The 18,887-nt window shown below is 48.7% G+C and overlaps 1 protein-coding gene and 2 long non-coding RNA genes across 3 annotated transcripts; 2 read left to right on the top strand and 1 right to left on the bottom strand.

Annotated features, from left to right (window-relative positions):
- Positions 1–1,942: 1,942 nt before the first annotated feature.
- LOC306653863 lies at positions 1,943–5,681 on the bottom strand. Its single transcript, XR_013761802.1, has 3 exons — positions 5,542–5,681; positions 4,560–4,721; positions 1,943–2,319 (listed from the first exon to the last, which is right to left on the bottom strand). It is a non-coding gene; the product is annotated as an uncharacterized lncRNA (long non-coding RNA).
- Positions 5,443–8,826, top strand: FITM2 (fat storage inducing transmembrane protein 2). The gene is made up of 2 exons (XM_079126934.1): positions 5,443–5,705; positions 8,157–8,826. The coding sequence occupies exons 1-2, from the start codon at positions 5,533–5,535 to the stop codon at positions 8,770–8,772; spliced, it is 789 nt and encodes a 262-aa protein (XP_078983060.1). The 5' UTR covers positions 5,443–5,532; the 3' UTR covers positions 8,773–8,826.
- A 1,266-nt stretch (positions 8,827–10,092) lies between these two features.
- Positions 10,093–11,407, top strand: LOC306653865. The gene is made up of 2 exons (XR_013761803.1): positions 10,093–10,298; positions 11,078–11,407. It is a non-coding gene; the product is annotated as an uncharacterized lncRNA (long non-coding RNA).
- Positions 11,408–18,887: the final 7,480 nt, after the last annotated feature.

Raw genomic sequence — 18,887 nt, 5'->3', positions numbered from 1 at the left:
TGTTCTTATTTTTATTTTGTTTTTATATCTGTTACAGGACATTAAAAAAAAAAAAAAAAAAAAAAAGAGCCGGCTGCAGTCGTGCATAATCCCAGCAGCTGGGGAGGCTGAGGCAGGAGGATTCTGAGTTCAGAGCCAGCTTCAGCAACTGAGCAAAGCCCTAAGCAACTTCGCAAGACCCTGTCTCAAAACTGAAAATAAAAAAGGGCTGGGGATGTGGCCCAGTGGTTAAGTGCCCCAGATTCGATCACTGATTCCAAAAAAAAAAAAGAAGGAAAGAAAAGCAGAGTGTTTATTTGCACAAGAGAGTCTCACATGTCAAAATAAATTCTGTAATCTCCAAATGCTTCCACATTGAGTTTTGGTTTGCTCTGGATAGAAGAAGACAGCTTCAAGCAAATGACCTCCTTCTATGTCCTCGCACTCCCTTGTTCTCCGTCTGATAAAATGGTCCAGCTCGTAGGCATTCTGTCTCAAACCTGGAGGCAGGGGTTTTTGTTTTTGTTTTTTGAGGTAGAGTCTTATTTCTGATGTCCAAGCTGATCTCAAACTTACCATCCTCCTGCCTCAGCTTCCCACGTAGCTGGGATTGCAGGCATGTGCCACCACATCTGATCCAAAACTGTGTTTTTAAAGGGTGATGAATCTGCCATTATTAAGGAAACTCACCTGTGTAAAACATTAGAAGCCCCAACATCTAGGCTAATCAGCGCACAGTAAGTAGTTAATAAATGTTAGTTGAATGAATAAATTAATGATTATCATATTCACTTGATTTTAAATTCCTTGAGGTGAGAGACCAGGTATTTTTTAAAAAATATTTTATTACACATTGACAAATGATAGTTGTATATATTTATGGGGTGCAAGTGATGCTATGATTTATAAATACAATGTGGAATAATTAAATCAACCTAATTAACATATGCATCATCTTCAATATTTATCATTTTTTTGTGGTGAGAAAATAGCACAATCAGCAATTTTGAGATGTGTAATACACTACTATCTACTACATTCTGATGCTGTGGAGTAGATATCAAAAAAAGAAATCCTTCTTCCTCCTATCTAGTTGAGGCTTGGTACTCTTCAACCATCTTCTCCATTCCCTCCAAACTCAACCTTTGCTAACCACCATTCTACTCTCTGCTTCTGAGTTTGGTTGCTTGTTTCAGATTCCACACATAAGTGAGAACCTGTGGGATTTGTCTTTCTGAATCTAACTTATTTCACTTAGCACGATGTTCTCCAATTCCATCCAAGTTGTCACATAGGCCAAAAATCTCTTTTTTAAGGCTGAATAATATTCCACTGTGTAGATATGCCACATTTTCTATCCCTTCACCGACACTAAGGTTGAGTTCATGACTTGGCTATTGTGGATAATGATGTAAGGAGCACAGAAGAGCAAACATCTTATACTGATTTCACATTCTGGATACAAGGGGGATTACTGAATCATATGGTAATTTTAATCCTAAAAAATTTTTTTTAGCTGTAGATGGACTCAATGCCTTTATTTATTTTCATGGTGCTGAGACTCGAGCCCAGTGCCTCACACAGTTTGATTCAATCCCATTTGCTAATTTTGCTTTTGTTGTTTGCATTGTTAAGATCAAATCTTGAAAATCATTGCCCAGACTAATGGCATATAGTTTTTTGCCCTTTATTTTCTTCTACGAGTGTTACAGTTTCAGGTTTGTTTTTAATCCATTTTGAGTTGATTTTTGTTTATAGGGTGAAGTAAGGGTCCAATTTTTTGCTACTGCAGTTTTCCCAGCATCATTACTGAAAAAAATTGTTCTTTTCCACTGTTTTCTTGGTACCTTTGCTGATGATGATCATGTGTGGGTTCATTTCTGTGCTCTCTATTCTGTTCTTTTGGTCAATGTTCTATTTTTATGTCAGTACTGTGCTATTTTAGCTACTACCACTTTGTATAGTTTAAAATCAGGTAGGTGATGCCTCCAGCTTTGTTCATTTGCCTCATGATTGCCTTGGCTATTTAGTTTTTTTTTAATTTTTTTTTTTTTATGGTTCCACATGGATTTTAGGATTTTTTTTCTATTTCTATGAAAAAAGACATTGGAATTTTGATAGGGATTACATTGAATTTATAGATCACTGAGTAGTATCAGTACTTCAATGATATTAATTGTTCCAATCCATGAACATGGGATAGCTTTGCATTTATTTGGACAATACTTTTAACAAGTATTTGTAGGATAGATGAATGAAGGATGAAAATCAACAATTAGGTGATATCACTGAGGTCTCAGGTAGGGCAGATCCCCCGTATTTGTGGTCCTCCATCTCCCTCTGGTGGGGAAGGAAAAGGGTATCATTCTCTAATGACTTAAAATTTCCTAATCTGTTTTTCAAATTATACTATGAATATATAAAATCAATTCAGTGAGTCATGACCAGCTTTCTAAAAAATTAAATTGAGTTTATGATTGAGCAGAAATTATCAGAGTGCTTTACACATGATAGAGGCATATTCTGTCATGAAGCTCTATCTATTCTTATACCTAAATATCTATTAGCACATGTAATCATTTATATGCTGAGAATGTTTTTATGTGTGTACTAGATCACAAATAATGGTCTCATGTAAATGTTTAATAACTAGCTCTCTAGGGGAACATGTATAAGTAGATACATACATAGGTTTTTTAAAATAATTTTTCTCAGTATAAAGAACATGTAGCACATGACTTATAGGTAATGAATATATAATACTGTGGCAAATATAATTAATTGATTTCACGGAATGCTTTTATTGATTTTCGCTGGACTCTTGTATCTATGGTTTCAGTTCAACCATGTTTTGACAAGTGGAGTTGCAACCCAATGTAAACAATAATTGTATGCATTAAAGCCTTAATTTGTGGGCTTGTCAATTTCCTTAGTGTAAATACTCCCACCAATGTGACACCACAGAGGGGAAGAGTTATACAGGAGCATGCCATACAGTTAAAACAAATGTAAGCAATCTCAAGAACATAGCCAGGCGTGGTGGTGCACGCTTATAATCCCAGCTGCTCAGGTGGCTGAAGCAGAAGGATTAGTTCAAGGCCAACCTGACAACTTAGCAAGACCCTGTCTCAAAGTTAAGAAGGAGGAGGAGGAGGAGGAGGAGGAGGAGGAGGCAACAAAGAAAAAGAAAAAAAAACTGGGATGTAGCTCAGTGGTTAAGCACCCTTGGGTTCAATCCCCAGTACTGCAAAACAAACAAAACATAGGTAATAATAATATAACAAAATAACAAGGAAGTGATGGGGTTTGGATATTTATTTTGAGTTTGTTAGTTTATATAATAAAATTCTTTGTATGGCTGTGCTTTACAATCATTTGGCAAAAGTTCTGAAAATTTAATACCCAGCTCTCTCAGGCCTATACAAACTAACTCTCTAAGGGATTATCACTGGACTCAAAACATATATATGTATTTTCTAATGGGGGTTGAATTTTAAAAATATGTATGAAAACTGCTCTAGAGACCTTCGACAATTCTTTAGGACCAAGTTTAGACCTGTCTTCAACAATCTTCAGGAAGGAAGCTGCGTTGTTTCCAGTGAAATAAACCCATTTCCTTTCTTCAGAAATACAAATCCCCAAACTTTCAGTACATTTTTGATAGTCCCTCTGGGTGCTGTTGTCTACCCTTTCTGTTCACCCGGCACTCTTCCCCCTTTGAGTCAGGGGATCAGCATCTGGATTTCCACTCCGGGAACCACCCAGCTAATAGACAGCAGAGCTGCCCCTCAAAACAAACCCAGCCTCCCTTATTTTACCCACTGAGGTGTACACTACTGAAAGTAATGGTAAGTGAGCATCTGCCAACCTTAAGGAGACGGAGGTGTCTTCAGATTCTATTAAAAGCCGCCTTCACAAATAACAAAAAGTCAAACTGGTATAATTATCCCTGTATCTTCTTTTTTTAAACCTAGCTATTTGAAGGGCCAGAAACATCTTGCCACATAAGAACTCCAGCCAGATAAATGCAATTTACAGACATGAAGATGATCTTAAGATGGTTTTAAGGAATTATTACTTTTAGTTTCATTAATTATTGATTCTCTATATGAGATACTTTAACCATCGATCTGTGATAGATATAAACCAGACATTATTTCACAAATTGTGGTAGCTGTCCTTGGCATATGGACAAGAGATTATTTTAGTCTGTTAGTAATGATGATATTTCATTTTTTCTTTTCTTTTCTTTTTCTTTTCTTTTTTTGGGATTGAACCCAGGGGCACTCAACGACTGAGCCACACCTCCAACCCTTTTTGTATTTTATTTAGAAACAGGGTCTCACCGAGTTTCTCAGGGCCTTCCTAAGTTGCTGAGGCTGGCTTTGAACACATGATCCTCTTGCTTCAGCCTCCTGAGTCACTAGGAATACAGGCATGTGCCACTTTTCAGTGAAGTGTCATCTCATGTCGCCATACCTGGACCACCAAAAAAAGAACCCCTGAGTTCATGCCCAGCTAACAGTGATAATATTTCAATAGAAATGTTTTCTTTGAAGGGAGCAATATAACTGGCTCACCAATGACAAGAAAGGAGACACAGGGAGACCTGATCACAAAGGTGGAGGCCAAGACAGTAGTGATGCAGTCAGAAGCTGAGGAATGCCAAGGTCTGCCACGTCACCAGCAGTCAGGAGACAGGCAAGGGGGTTCTGTCCCACTGCCTCCAGGAGGAACCAGCCCTGTGAGAGAACAAATTTCTGTTGTTTAAAACCAACACATTTATGGTAATTTTTATGGCTGCCACAGACGACTAATACAGTGGCCAGAGAAGGACTCCAGATTGGGAAACTCTTTCATAGACACCAGCTTGACAGGGGACTGAGTGACCGAGTCTCCAAAACCTCCTGTGATCTCCATTAACTCTCACCATCCAGTATTATCCCTCCGTACACACAGCTATTTTAAATGAAAATACATTTAGTAACTTAAATTTCAAATGTAGTAATTATGTTGTGTATTTCCTTTTCAGTGAAGTGTCATCTCATGTCGCCATACCTGGACCACCAAAAAAAGAACCCCTGAGTTCATAAACGAGTCTTAGGAAAAGACAGATCTTCTCTCCTCCCTGGGACAGATCAAAAAATTAAGGCTTGGAGGGAGGAGAGGTCTCCAAGCCTCCAAGAGACACTAAATGATGCTGTGGCCACCGCTCCAGTTCCTACTGGACTCTCTGTTCTACCCCAACCTCCATCAAATACTTTCACAGGCGCTTTTTCCCAGACCAGGGCAAGCGCAGCCTGCAGCTCCTGCAACGCGTCGCCTGGAGGCGGGAGGTGGGGGACGAGGAGCTGCAGGGCGCGCGGCACCGCAGACCCACACGCTGCAGAGGCCGCCAGTGGCCACCAGAGGGAGCGCGCGGGCTCCTCCAGGGGTGGAACCCGCAGGCGGCGCGCATGCGCTCGAAAGGAGGTGGCAGCGCCGGCCCTGGCGAAGGGCGAGACGGTGGCCGAGAGGGCACCGAGAAGCGGACGGTGGCCGACGAGGTCCGGCATGGAGCACCTGGAGCGCTGCGCGTGGTTCCTCCGCGGGACGCTGGTGCGGGCGGCGGTGCGGCGCTACCTGCCGTGGGCGCTGGTGGCCTCCATGCTGGCGGGCTCCCTCGTCAAGGAGCTCTCCCCGCTGCCCGAGAGTTTCCTCAGCAACAAGCGCAACGTCCTCAACGTGTGAGTGCACCCCGGGTCCTCCTGGGCGCGCCGTCGCCGCCAGCCGGGCCGACCGGTCGTGGGAAGCGAAGACCTTCGGTCGCGACAGCAGCACCGCGCGCGTGTCGCGACTCAGGGACCCCGGAATAGTGAGCCAGTGTCGCTAGCGTTTCGTGTTTGCAGATTCAGATAGACAGCCCGAGTCTGACGGGCAGGCAGGGACGCCAGGGGTGAGTGTGACCGTGTGCATGTCGGGGTGCGGGGTGGGATGGGGCGACGGGCCAGCCCCTGTCGCCCCCACCTCCTCTTGGAGTTAGGAGCTTTCCACTGCCCGCCTGTATGTCAGACCCTGCGCCTCCACCCTGTGTCAGATCTCTCCTGTCACCAAACCTGTCACCGTTGTTTTAAAGACGCCCCCCACCCCGACCTTTGAGAACCTCTCCCCCAGGCTGCGACAGAATTCCCACGCCCAGATCCTGGCGGAGGAAAGTGACCCTCTGGTCTATGACCTTTCTCCTGGATCTCCTTGGACCTTCTCGGCCACCCAGAGTGGATGGCCAGTGGCCCAGAAAGCTGTCCCAGCTGGGCTGTTGGGGACATCTCTTTAACTCCACCCACCCACTTCTTTACTTTTAAAAAAAGACCACAAGAATGTAAGTTTATCGCACAAAAACGTGGAGTAATAAAAGGAAAGTGAAAGGTGAAATGCACCCCTTAACGTGAGCCTAATCCTTCAGGATTGTCTCCAGCATCCCCTGTGACTCAGCCCAACTTTGTCCCCTTCCAACCCTGGTTTCTTTCCCAGGCAACTTCAAATGCCTGACAGGTCTTGGCTCTGGTGAGTGAGTCCCTCCTTATCAGTGCCAGTGAAGATTTTAGTGACAGGCCCTGGTGTGTCTGAGAAACCACGGGGACCTAGGAAAGAGGCATTCTGTCCTTGGTCCACCTTCCGTCCTCACCCATTCTTGGTGGCTGGGCTAAGAATAGATTGTGAGAGTGGTAGTAGCTTCCAGTCTCATTTGTGTGTCTCCTACAGCTGGTCCCCAGGTCAGTCACCTTTCGTGGGCACAGGGGAGTCAGACAAGGCAGCTGTTGCTTTATCTGGCCCGGGTGAGCTGGGAGCCAAGCAGCCTGGCACAGGAGTCCCTGTTGTTTGGGGGTAGCCATGGATTCTCGTGTCTCGTTCCAAGACACTGCTTGGAATTAGTGTTCTAAGCTAGGAGAGCTAGTGTTGAATCATTGGATCTGGAAGCAGTCTTGAAAGCCATTTGGTGCCCTTAGCTCTGCTTAACAGCCAAGGAAACTGAGGCTTAGAAAGGTGTAGTAACAAGTTAGGTCAGTCGGGATTGGAACCCAGGCGTTCTAGCTTGAAGTAAAGCTCTTTGTTCCAAGACTTTTTCTGCAGTGCAGGAAGGAACTGGTGTGGTAGGGAAGCATGGGCTTTGGGGCTGGCAGTGTGATTTAAGTTGTGCTCTTTGGTTCATAAAGTGAGACAAATGACATCTTCTTCCCAGGGTGATTGTGAGTCTTCCATAGAAAGTGAATGTGGAGGCCGGGGGTGAGCCTTGTGGTAGAACACTTGCCTGGCTAGTGTGAGAACCCGAGTTTGACCCAGCACCATGGGGGATGGGGGAGAAAGGAAAGAGAGTGAATGGGTGTGAAAGCTCCTGGCATTTGATAGATGCTCAATTATTATTGCTTTCATGAGCAAATAACATAATGCTAAGACCACGGACCCCAAATCTTGTTATTTTTTTCTTTTCTTAGTTGTACTGGGGTTCAAACCCATGGCATTGAACATTCTAGGCAAGCATTCTACTATATACCCAGCCCTATTTTTCTTCTTCTTTTTTTTTTTTTTTTTTTCTAAAGACAGGGTCTCACTGTGTTGTCCGGGCTGGCCTTGAACTGAAATCCTTCTTCCTCAGACTCCTGAGTAGCTTGGATTATAGGCATGTGCTGCTATAAGCAGCTCAGACCCCACTTCACCAGTTACAACCTCCACCACGTGGTACTAGGAGTTGGATTCAGGGGCGCTCTACCACTGAGCTGTATCCCAGCCCTTTTTAAAAAAATTTTGTGTTTCTTGAGACAGAGCCTCGCTAAGTTGCCAAGGCTGGCCTCAAACTTGCAATCCTCCTGTGACAGCCTCCCTAGTTGCTGGGATTACAGGTGTGCACCTCCATGCCTGATTTCCAACCTCCACTTTGGAATGATGCTTCCCTTGCCTCAGTTTCTTTAACTGTAAAATGGAGCCTCTAATAATACCTACCTCACAGAGTTAAGGCTTCAGTAGTGAAAGGTCCTTGGTGAGGGAGGCACTTGGGCAGTACTGGAAACGCGAGAGCTGTTAGGGTCGGAGGCTTCGATCACGTGTTCTCACTCACCCTCCCTTGGGAGTGCAGATGACTGAGTCATGACTGCTTCCTCCCGCCATGTCCCTGCTTCATTTCCACTTTCCTCCTCCGTCAGGTATTTTGTCAAAGTGGCCTGGGCCTGGACGTTCTGTCTCCTCCTGCCTTTCATTGCCCTCACCAACTACCACCTGACAGGCAAGGCTGGCCTGGTCCTGCGGCGACTGAGCACCCTGCTCGTGGGCACGGCCATCTGGTACGTCTGCACGTCGCTCTTCTCCAACATCGAGCACTACACGGGCAGCTGCTACCAGTCGCCGGCCCTGGAGGGGGTCCGAGAGGAGCACCGGAGCAAGCAGCAGTGCCACAGGGAAGGCGGCTTCTGGCACGGCTTTGACATCTCAGGCCACTCCTTCCTGCTGACCTTCTGTGCCCTCATGATCGTGGAGGAGATGGCCGTGCTGCATGAGGTGAAGACAGACCGAAGCCACTGCCTCCACACAGCCATCACCGCCCTGGTGGTCGCCCTAGGCTTCTTGACCTTCGTCTGGGTGTGGATGTTTCTGTGCACGGCCATTTATTTCCATGACTTGTCCCAGAAAGTGTTTGGCACCTTGTTTGGTTTGCTGGGCTGGTATGGGACGTACGGGTTTTGGTACCTGAAATCCTTCTCCCCTGGACTTCCTCCCCAGAGCTCTAGCTTGATATTGAAGCAAGACAGTTACAAGAAGTAGAAGAGAAACAGAAGTGGGGACGGCAGGACAACGGATGGTGTACTTTCCACTTACTCTGTTAGTTAGGGGCTGAATTCTGGACCCCACTTCAGGCAGGATGCTTGCCAGGCAGTTGGGGGTGGAGAGGTGGGCGGGTCCGGGGAGCGAGTTTAGTCCTCAGACTCTTCTTAGTGACCTTGCCTGTGTCACAGACACTTTTCACCCCTGGAAAGACTTGACTTTAATCTGAAACACCCCTTTTGTCCCTGAGGGGACAGCAAAGGCCCAGTGCAAAGACAGGATCGGGATGGCCTCCCTGGCATGGTTCACGGGGAGGCCGGAGCTCCAGCCCTCAGAGTTGAACTGTCCCTCCTTGAGCGGCTGTCAGAGTTGTTGTTTCGACAGTGTCTCTCCCTGTTGATTTTGTGCAAGCATTTTCTTCAGCAGGGTTCTTCATAAAACACCCCAATACCTGAAATACACTCCGATGATAGCTGTTGGTTTCCTCCTTGGAATGCTGAGTATTGCACCTGGCTTGATCAGCCCCAAAGCCAGTCCCTTCAAACACAGTGCCTCTACCACTGAGTATCGGGTGATTTTTATGTAACGAACAATGATCATTTTCTGTCCATCGTCTATTGTTATACGTTGGTTTTTGGAGCAATATGGTTACCTTTTTTTTCTCTTCTATTTTGAGTGAACACTTAATAGTTTTTAATAACAACTATGACATGTAGTCTTTGTCAACAAAATTCCTGAAAATATCTCACAGTTCAGTGCCGTGGTTTTGGCACGTGTGGGTTGTTTTGAGGGGTCTTTTTAGAACACTAATTTACATTTTATAAACCAAATTCTTGGCTTGAGAGTATTAAATTCCACCTCGTGGTGTTGTTTCCTCTGTTAAGAATAAAACTGGAAAGCTGGCATTTTAATAATCTGATGAATTTTAAGCTGAGTCAGAAGAGTTTTGCAGAATGCATGTTTGTACTGAAACCTTCCTGACCACGTGTCAGGTGTAGACTGACAAGCGCTTCAGGGTCATGCGATAGAGCGTTGGTCCCTGTGCCGTGCCCGGGGCATTTCACCTTTGAATAAGATCATGATGATTCAAAAGTGAAATAAGACTCCCCCTCAGCCGGCTAGAAGCCAGGCTGTTTGCAGAGACACCTCTGTCCATGGTGGCCTGACGTTGGCCCCACCTCCTCTTCTTGCACCATCAACAGGACACAAAACCTGGGCCCGTTCCAGGGGCCTTGGATCAGCCGACCTCTTCCCTCTTCCCCGCTTCCAGCCTTGTCATTCTGTGGCCTTCACTGTGAGAGTGCTGGCAAGGGTCAGGAAACAGGTCCACACTGATAAGATGTCCTCTTCCAGCGGTCTCCTCAGGCCTTTCACACCAAGCCCCTGCCTTTTGGTCCGTGGCCTGATGCTGGCCTGGGGCAGCTTCAGCGCCCTCCCCAGTGGCGCCAGATAATAGCATTAAGCCGTAAGCGCTCTCTCCTGGCTTAGCTCGACTTAGGCAGTAAGGAGCTTGGTCGATCTTCAGGGTAAGTCTATTTATATAAAGATATTTAAAAGACGTATTTCATATCCCATTTTGCTGTGGGTCAGTTTTCTTGATCAAAATGTGAGACGTATGATTTTGTCCCCAAAGGGGAAGAAATGCACAGTGAGGTGTCACCGTGGCACTTCGGCTAGATGGGTCGACCAGAGAGGACGTTTCACCCTCCGGTTTCCATCCATAAGCCAGGGGTGGGTGGGCCTGAGGTCGGCGGGCGTGTGAGAGGGGGCTGAAGTCTTTCCTAAGTTTCGTGTTCAGCACCAAAGGGGAGCAGGCAGAGGTGACTCCAGAAGTTCCTTTCTTTCACGAGGTTGTAATCTCCAGGCGTCCTCCTCACGAGGTCTGGTGCAGGCATGACACTACATTTACTATGGGGGACGGTCCCCTACCCGGCCTGCCATGTGCATCCAGCCTCCGCCATTTATTCATTCTTAGTGCTTTTGTCTTCTCTGTGGTGCCAGGTGGAACCCAGAGCCTCGCACAAGCCAGGCCAGCGCCGTGCCTCTGAGCTGCGCCGGGCCCTCGCACCCTTGCCTTTTCCTCGGGAGTGTGCGCTCTCTCTGTGTGGCTCTGTGTGACACACCATGGCAAAATGAGGGTCTGGTCTCAGGCAACGCGATGTGGGCTCAGATCCTGGCACCCCCTGCAGCAGCTGTGGCTGTGGGCAAGCCTTGTCGTCCCCATCCGGAAGGCGGAGGCAGTGCCCATAAAGTGCTGAGCATCTGCTTAGCAGTTGAGACTCTCCATCCTCCTTGTCCTTGACAGCCTTTGGAATGTTCTGGTTCCTCTAGAGAAGGCGGAGGAGCTGACATCTTTTGGGGGCCACCTAGAGTCTGGGTCTCAGGTTGAGCATCTCATATCTTCTGAGAAGCGTCCCCAGGTGCTGAACAAGAGGCTTTGGGGCGTCTGTGATGGCAGAGTTCCGCCATGCTTATTTTGCCTCTCTGGAGGTCTGTTCCCTGACGCCTTGTTTCCACGTGCATCTGTCAGAGTCTGGGTACCAGATTGTATTTAGAGAATGGCTGTTGCCACCGTTATGTGCGCACAGGTCTTGTGTGTAAACAAGCAAATTAAAGTAAACTGGAGATAATGAAATCCCGCCTTCCAGTGTTTCGTGTGTTACTTTCGAATATCCCTGAGGAAGCCCGCAGCCCAGCAGACCTCAGACCACCCTATGAAAGACAGTCCGCCTCTCTCTTTTCTTCTTTCTTTCCTTTCTCCCTCCCATCCTTCCTTCCTTCTTTCTTGGATTGAACCCAGTGGTACCCTACCTCTGAGCTACATATGCAGGCCCTTTTGATTTTTATTTTGAGACAGGGTCTCATTAAGTTGCTGAGGCTGGCCTCAAACTTGGGATCCTCCTGCCTCAGTCTCCCAAGTCACTTTGATTACAGTTTGGAGCTGCCCCCCTATCGCGTGTGTGTGTACGTGATATTTCATGGCAGTAGTTACTCTCATTTTTTCACCTAAGTCCTGTGCGTGCGTGTGTGTGTGTGTGTGTGTGTGTGTTAGCCTGCCTCACTCCTTTCTTGTGTCTTATGATCCTGAGGTCTGGGTCAGCTGCACTTGGGAATTGTCCCCTTGGCAAAGAAGATAGGTCTCACTGGAGTAAGGCTGAAGGGCAGTTACAAAGTTCACGTGTGTGGGGTCCTCTTGCTCTGTGGCCCTGGAGGGAGGCCGCCACACAGGTGAGCATTTCCTGAGCCTTTTAGATCCCACTCACTTGTCAGCCTGACCTGCTTGGCACTTCCAGCTAGAGTGTGTTGAAAGTTCAGTGCCTCCAGGATTAGAGTCTCCTCACCCTGCAAAACTTCCTGTTCACGTTCCTTCAGCAGCTCTGCAGAAGTTTTTTGTTTTCAGCAGTAGGCATTGAACCTCAGGGTCCTCTACTATTGAGCTACACCCCCAGCCCTTTTGATTTTTAAATTTCGAGACAGGGTCTTACTAAGTTTCACAGGCTGGCCTCCAACCTGTGATCCTCCTGCTTCAGCCTCCCAAGTCACTGAAATTATAGGTGTGGGCCATCCTGCCTGCCTAATGAACCCTTCTTGAGTTCACGCTGGGAGCTAGGAGTCGGGGCAGGAGGGTCAGCCCCCTCCCTGGTGGAGTTAGTGCTCCAAAATCCATCTCTGTGGCTTCAGCTGTGTGCTGGGTTTGCAAAGATGGATTCGACACATCTGCTCATTTAAAGAACTGTCACTCACAGAGAAGACCCTGCCGCACCACAGAGTGCTGAGTGCTGGCACAAGACAGGGCCAGGAACACAGCAGGGAACAGCCGGCTGCCCGAGGAGTCAGGGACTGTTTCCACAGAAGGTAGTACTACTTTCGGATCTTGAAGGATAAAGAGGAATTGGCACAGTTTAGCAGGGGAGTGAGTCCAAGGCAGTGGGGACAGAGCACACAAGGCCATGCAGAGAGTCCACCGGTTTGATTCAGGTATCCCTTTTCAAGAGAAACCCGACTTCCTGGTCATTTTCAAAAGCCCCTGGGATGGAAGGAAGACAGACTTAAGACCTGTCAGTGGAGGCCACAGCTGTGCCCTGCAGGGATCTAAAGAACTTGCAGCTACAAGTGGAATACCCCGTGTGGCCTGGATTCTGTCACTGCTTTTCTGCTGTTCTGTGCGACCTTGAACTAGTCACTCGGTGCCTCTGGGACTCAGTTTCCTCATCCGATGAACTCTGGGGTGGTCTGGAGAGTCTCATCAACCCTTCCAGCCCTCTCACTCTGTTTCTCTGCTCTGCTGGGTGAGAAGTTCTTTCAAAGCTGGTTATGACTTTTTTTTTTTTAATATTTATTTTGTTTATTTATATGTGGTGCTGAGAATTGAACCCAGTGCCTCACACATGCTAGGCAAGTCCTCTACCACTGAGCCGCAACCCCAGGCCCTGGTTATGGCTTTTATTTTAGGGAACGACAGGAAAGAAGCCCCGCTTCGGGCCGAGGTGGCAGCTCATTTCCTGGTGAGTGACAGGAGGGCACACTTCTGGGTGCAGCGTCACCGCCCTGCTCCTTCCTTTCCGTGTGACACCCTTTCAGGCCTGGCCACACGGGTCCGCACGGGCTTACTGCACTTGGGGAAACCAAACCTAATTCCCTAGGAGATGAGCTGCAGAGATCATTTAACAAGTCTCCAAAATCAAAACACTTTTGCTCACTATTGAGAAGGTAGTTTGGTCAGGAGCAACCCTGTGTGGTTTGGATATGGCTGGGAATCATCCAGCAGCCTCCGACAGTTCTTCCAGGGCTGGGGGAGTTCTACAGGTGTCCTCCCTGGGGGATGCAGGTGGAGGACGGGCACCAGCTGTTTAGACGGTGACCTGATAGTATGCAAGCTGAAAACAGGCAGACCCGGCAATCTCAGAGGTTTTCTCCAAGGAAGCGTGTATAGAAAGATTTTTATTATAGTTTCTGCAAGAAGTGAAAATTTGTCAAAACTAATTGACAGTCAGTTACATGAATTATAGTAATTCTGTGAGTCATCGAATGCAGTTGCCACCAAGAATGAGTGACGCTGTAGCCAGCGTGAGCCTGGTGCGGAAGGTCTGGGCTCATGCTGACTCTGCCTCACAGCTGTGCGTCCTCAGCCAGGTCAGGCTCTGAGCCCCCACTTTGGGAATGTAAGGTGGGGTTCACAGTGCCTCCCTCTCCTCACTCAGCAGTCACCCAATAGTGGGGGAGCACCCAGTGTACCAGTTTCTGCAGTAGGTGGGGTGGCGGGAGGTGCCGCGTTAATTCAGAGACAGACCTGCCTCAGTGGGTTGCAGTCTAGCTGGGTTCAGACAACAAAACACAAAGTCAGACAGCCTGCTGAGTGTCAAAAGCAGTGTCCCCCCAACCGACACTGACATTGTCCCAACTCAGGCAGGGACACCATGTAAAGCATTTAGAGAAGTAAGAGGATCAAGGAGGTTAACAGGCCGCCTGTTTCTGACCCTAAGTCTACCATACACACTGGCTGTGTGTCCTTGAGCAAGTTCCTTAACTTCTCTGGTTCTCGGTTTTTTCATCTGTAAAATGAGTACCTACATCAAAGTGTGAGAACTTGTGGGGTTTAAATGGATTAATGTTTGCAAGGTGCTCAGAACAGGACCCTGGGGGAGGCACTACAGGATGTCGGTCCAGGGCACAGTAGGTCCTAGCGTCACCAGTACCATGACGTCACCAAGAAATAAGAAGCCCCGCGTGAGCATGTTTCCAGTCGCAGAGCTGCCGTGAAAGGCTGCGTCCCTGCGCTCTGTGGCCTGGAGCACCTCGCACTCTGCATTCCGGTTTCAGGGCTAACGAAGGTGCTGCAGGGAGAGGGAGCTGTTTCCAGGACATGAAAGAAAGGGCCTTGAACCGGTGGTGTCCCGGCCCAGGTGAAGTGGCTCCCTGTGCGTCGGGGGTGCTGTCCCCCCCCGGGCGAACCAGGGCTGCCTACCGCTGGCCCCGTGCTTCCTTTGGGCCCTGGGCTGGGAGCCTTGCCACAGGGCCCTGCCACTGGCTGCCTTCTCTGCCAGGGGTGGCCATCCAGGGAATGTGCTGCCGAGGTGTCCGAGTGCCCCGAAGGCGAGCGGGTGGGGCGACGGGGAGCCTCCCTGGTTAGATCCTCACTCCTGGAACAAAGGCGTTCGGCCCCGCCCAAGCCTGTGCCTCCGCACCTTGCCGCCTGCGCTCCTTGCACCCTGTCCTGCCCTTCCTGAGCAGACTTCACCTGCCGGTGCCCCGGCTGCTGGGGAGTGAGGCAGGGTGAGGGGCAGGGCACAAACCGGCTCTCATAAACTGACTTGGACCGGAAACCAGGAAGACTGCATTCAACGCCTCAGCTGTGTGACGCTGGGCAAAGCGGTTAGACTCTCTGACTCCTTACTCAACTACAAAATGAGAATACTTTCTGTCTCACTAGTCATCGATTGGTTTAATGCAATGACAGATGGGAAAATATAAGTTTTGAAAATACCAGACACTTGTGAGACACCCTGCTTATTATTGAAGAGATTTATCCTTGTCTAATGACTGTCTCTCTTAGAAGCCCAGACCCTATAACAACGAAATGTCCTCAATAATCCTGCAATTTCTCTGTCACTAACCTAATTTTAAAAATGCAACACTGAATAAGATTAACAACTGGCATTTGTTCTTGCATCTTTTAGTCTGATGCTTGGCATTTTACTGTGTCATCTCATCTGGGGTTCCCTGCAATCCAGGCTAAAAGGAAATAGCTGGGACTTCAGCTGCAAACACATCTGACTTCCTAGCCCAGTTCTGCCACTGTATTAGTCAGCTACTGCTACGATTCTGCTTGGTAACAAAACATCCCCCAACAGACTTGCTGACTTACAGCAAATGCAGGTCAGCTGTGGCTCTGCTACCATGGGCTGTCCTCAGCTGTTGAGCCACAGGCTGGGGGGTGGCTGTGCTCAGTCCTGTTCCACTTGTTTCATCCCAGCATCCAGAATAAAAGGGCAGCAACTACCCAGGGGCATGCTCCCCGCCTGATGGTTGCTGGGGTACCCATGCCGGAGCCACACAGCACATTTAAAACCTCTGCCCACTGGGTGTGGTAGCACATGCTTGTCATCCTAGTGACTCAGGAGGCTGAGGCAGGAGGATCTCAAGTTCAACACCAGCCTCAGCAACTGAGGGAGGCCTTAAGCAACTTAGCAAGACCCTGTCTCCAAATAAAAAATAAAAAGGACTGGGGATGTGGCTCAGCAGTTAAGCACCTCTGGGTTCAATCCCCAGTTTAAATCAAAAACAAAAACAAAAACTTCTGCCCTTGTCACTAATATTCCACTAACCCAAGAAGGTCACCTGGAAAAAACCAGGCATGGTGGGGCAGGGAATAAACTCCACCCACAGTGGGAGGAACTGAAGTTTCACATTAAGGGCAGTAGCTGTGTAATGCTGTTGGGAAGACCAATAGTACAATCTACTACTCCTACCATGGATACTTGAATTCTGAGTCTTCATTTCATCAATGAAACAGAAATCCATGTTTTTTAGGGTTTGAAATGTAAATTTCCTAGTACAGTTAGTCCTCAATAATGGCAGCTGTTAATGTCATCAGCTCCATTTCAGAGATGAGAAAACTGAGGCCCTCAAGCAATGTGAGCTCAGGTTGCTAGAGAAGGACCAGATGGGTCTTTGGAGATATGCTGGAGTGACCTGGGTCATTAAGTTTGTAACTTTGGCAGTAAGAAATCAACAAACCGAAGAAAATATGACCTTCAGCAGCCCTTACTGTCTTCCCAAGGACAGTCAGAGAATGTCAGAGAGGACCTTCTTTTATTTTTTCTTTTTTGGGGTACAGGATCTCACTATGTTGCCCAAGCTGTTCTCCAACTCCTGGACTCAAGTGATCCTCCCCCTTCAGCCTCCAAGTGGCAGGGACTACCGGTGCAGACCACTGCACCCAGCTAACAGTGTGAGCTCAGGGGCACCCATGGCCTGGAGTGCCCTGCCCGTCTTCTGACTACTGAACCCCACTAGCACCCCCTCACCTCTGCACCCCAGTGACACTTCACAGATGGCTCGGCAGCCATGAATTCAGAGTAAACACCTGTCGCCACCCGAGATTTCCCGCGTGATATTCTCAGAGACAGAACGAGACGAGGGAAAGGACTCCTGGTCCTACCTCTCTCACAGTGGGGTCCTGACTCAACCACAGGCCACCCATCCATGCTCCTTGTTTCCCCATATGTAGGACTAGCGTGTGGCAGTCATGCTGTCCTCCAGCCTGGACTTCCTGCATCCACCATTCTCTCTAGCTTCTCCTTCTTAGTCAGTTACTCCTTATGTCAGAGGCTGCTAGCTGTCCCCGGAATCTCTTCTCTTCCTCAGTGATCGGCTGCCCGACCAGAGGCAACACACACCCATTCATGTCTTCTTTGAGCTATTTGCTGAATAACCCAGAATTCTGCCAGTTTTGAATGGGTCCCAGAGCAATTCAGGCTGCAACACAAGATAGTCTGCCAATGGAGCCTTGCGTCCTGGCACATCCAGTGATGCCTCAGTTGTCTATGAGACAGGCATGTGCATGGAGCTTCCAGCAAGCCCCAGTTGAAAATCTTCACTATTTCCTCTTCTGAAAATGATAATGGTCCTTTTGAGAGACAGCATCTGGCTTGTTCTGGGTCCTGTAGAGACCTAACCCCTGCCCGCAAGACACCAAGTGATACACAACCTGGCTGAGCTCTCAGTCATGATCCGAGTGTCATTTGACCCATCAAGCCATAAAGCTGGGCTTGCATGTGCAGAGCATTTTATCAAGTGAAGGTGACATAGCACGAGGTCATCTGTTCTGCCACATTGCTGCCTCTTCCTCAATTGGTGTCCAAGGTCTTGTGGTGAAGTCCCTGTGGTCAGTTGATGGAGGAAGAAAAAACTCAGACCTGGCACCAAGGGGTAGTGGATGGGTCCAGCACTGTAGGGATGCCCTGGAAGACCTGGCAGAAGGCAAATAGCTTCTGTGAACACGACTCCAAGCGTCCATCTGGTTGACCACTTTTCAAGGTGGAGACAGAAGTCCAGACATATGAGCCTACATATGCACGGGATAGATGATTTGGCTGTATGATCAGGAACAGGGAAAGAAAAGATGGCAGGCCTGGTAACAGGCCTGTGGGAGAAGGTTGTGAGCGGGCCTCTAACAGTGGCACAGAATGGGAGGGTCACGTGTCCTATGTGAATGTCCCCCGAAGGTACCCACTGCAGGGGAGGCTGTGGGCCAGTATACCAGTGGACAGAATGCCTTGTTCTGTAGATGTCAGTCCTTCTCTTTCCCCAGCTACCCTCGTGCTTGTCCAATAGGTTCCTAACGCCGGGCCATGGTCACTGAGTTACAGTACTGGTTGGACACAACGTGGACTTCCTCTCATCAAGACTGACTTAGCCAACAATTGAGTGATCGGCTTGCCCAGAGTTCTCAATGGCACCGTGTGTCACATTCCTCTACCTGGCAGATGGCTGCTTGAACCGCTTCCTCGCTGGTTCTCCATGTGGATTTGCCCTCTCTGACCACTGCACATAGGGACATAGGGACGCCTGGTCCCAGTCTTGGTATTCCACAGAACATCGCTTCCGACCAGAGTTGCGGTTACAGCAAAGGAGGCGGCGCAGGCGTGGGCTCATACCGATGGAATCTTCCCATCTTGCCAAGTCCCTGCTGTCTTATCTAGAAGCAGCCAGACTTGCGGGGCATCAGAATGGGCTACCGAAGACCCTGTTCCAGTGCCAGCCGGGAGACAGGGCTGGAGGGCTGAGCTGCAGGAGGCGGTGTAGACTGCTTCCAGCCCGCCAGGGCTCCATTTCTCCCCAGCTGGGTAACAGGGCCAGCAGTGCCAGGGTGACTCCGCTGTCACACAAACCTGCTGCTTCCCGTCCCTGGAGCTGATGGCTTAGAGACGGCGAGTACCAAAGAAGGAAGGTTTCTGCTGGGGACACACCAGAGGTTCCAGGGCTTGGCCAGCGTGAGCCCCTTCTACCGTGAAACTACAGGCAAAGAGGCAGCCTCCGCCACAGGTTGGGCTCACCCTGATTCCCATGGGCACCCGGGGCCTCTCCTACACAGTGGTAGCATGGGGGACTGT

Source organism: Sciurus vulgaris (assembly GCF_902686455.1).
Source record: "Sciurus vulgaris genome assembly, chromosome: 2".
Classification (NCBI taxonomy): domain Eukaryota; kingdom Metazoa; phylum Chordata; class Mammalia; order Rodentia; family Sciuridae; genus Sciurus; species Sciurus vulgaris.
The sequence above is the reverse complement of the archived record's forward strand: the minus strand, read 5'-3'. Positions and strand labels throughout refer to the sequence as shown.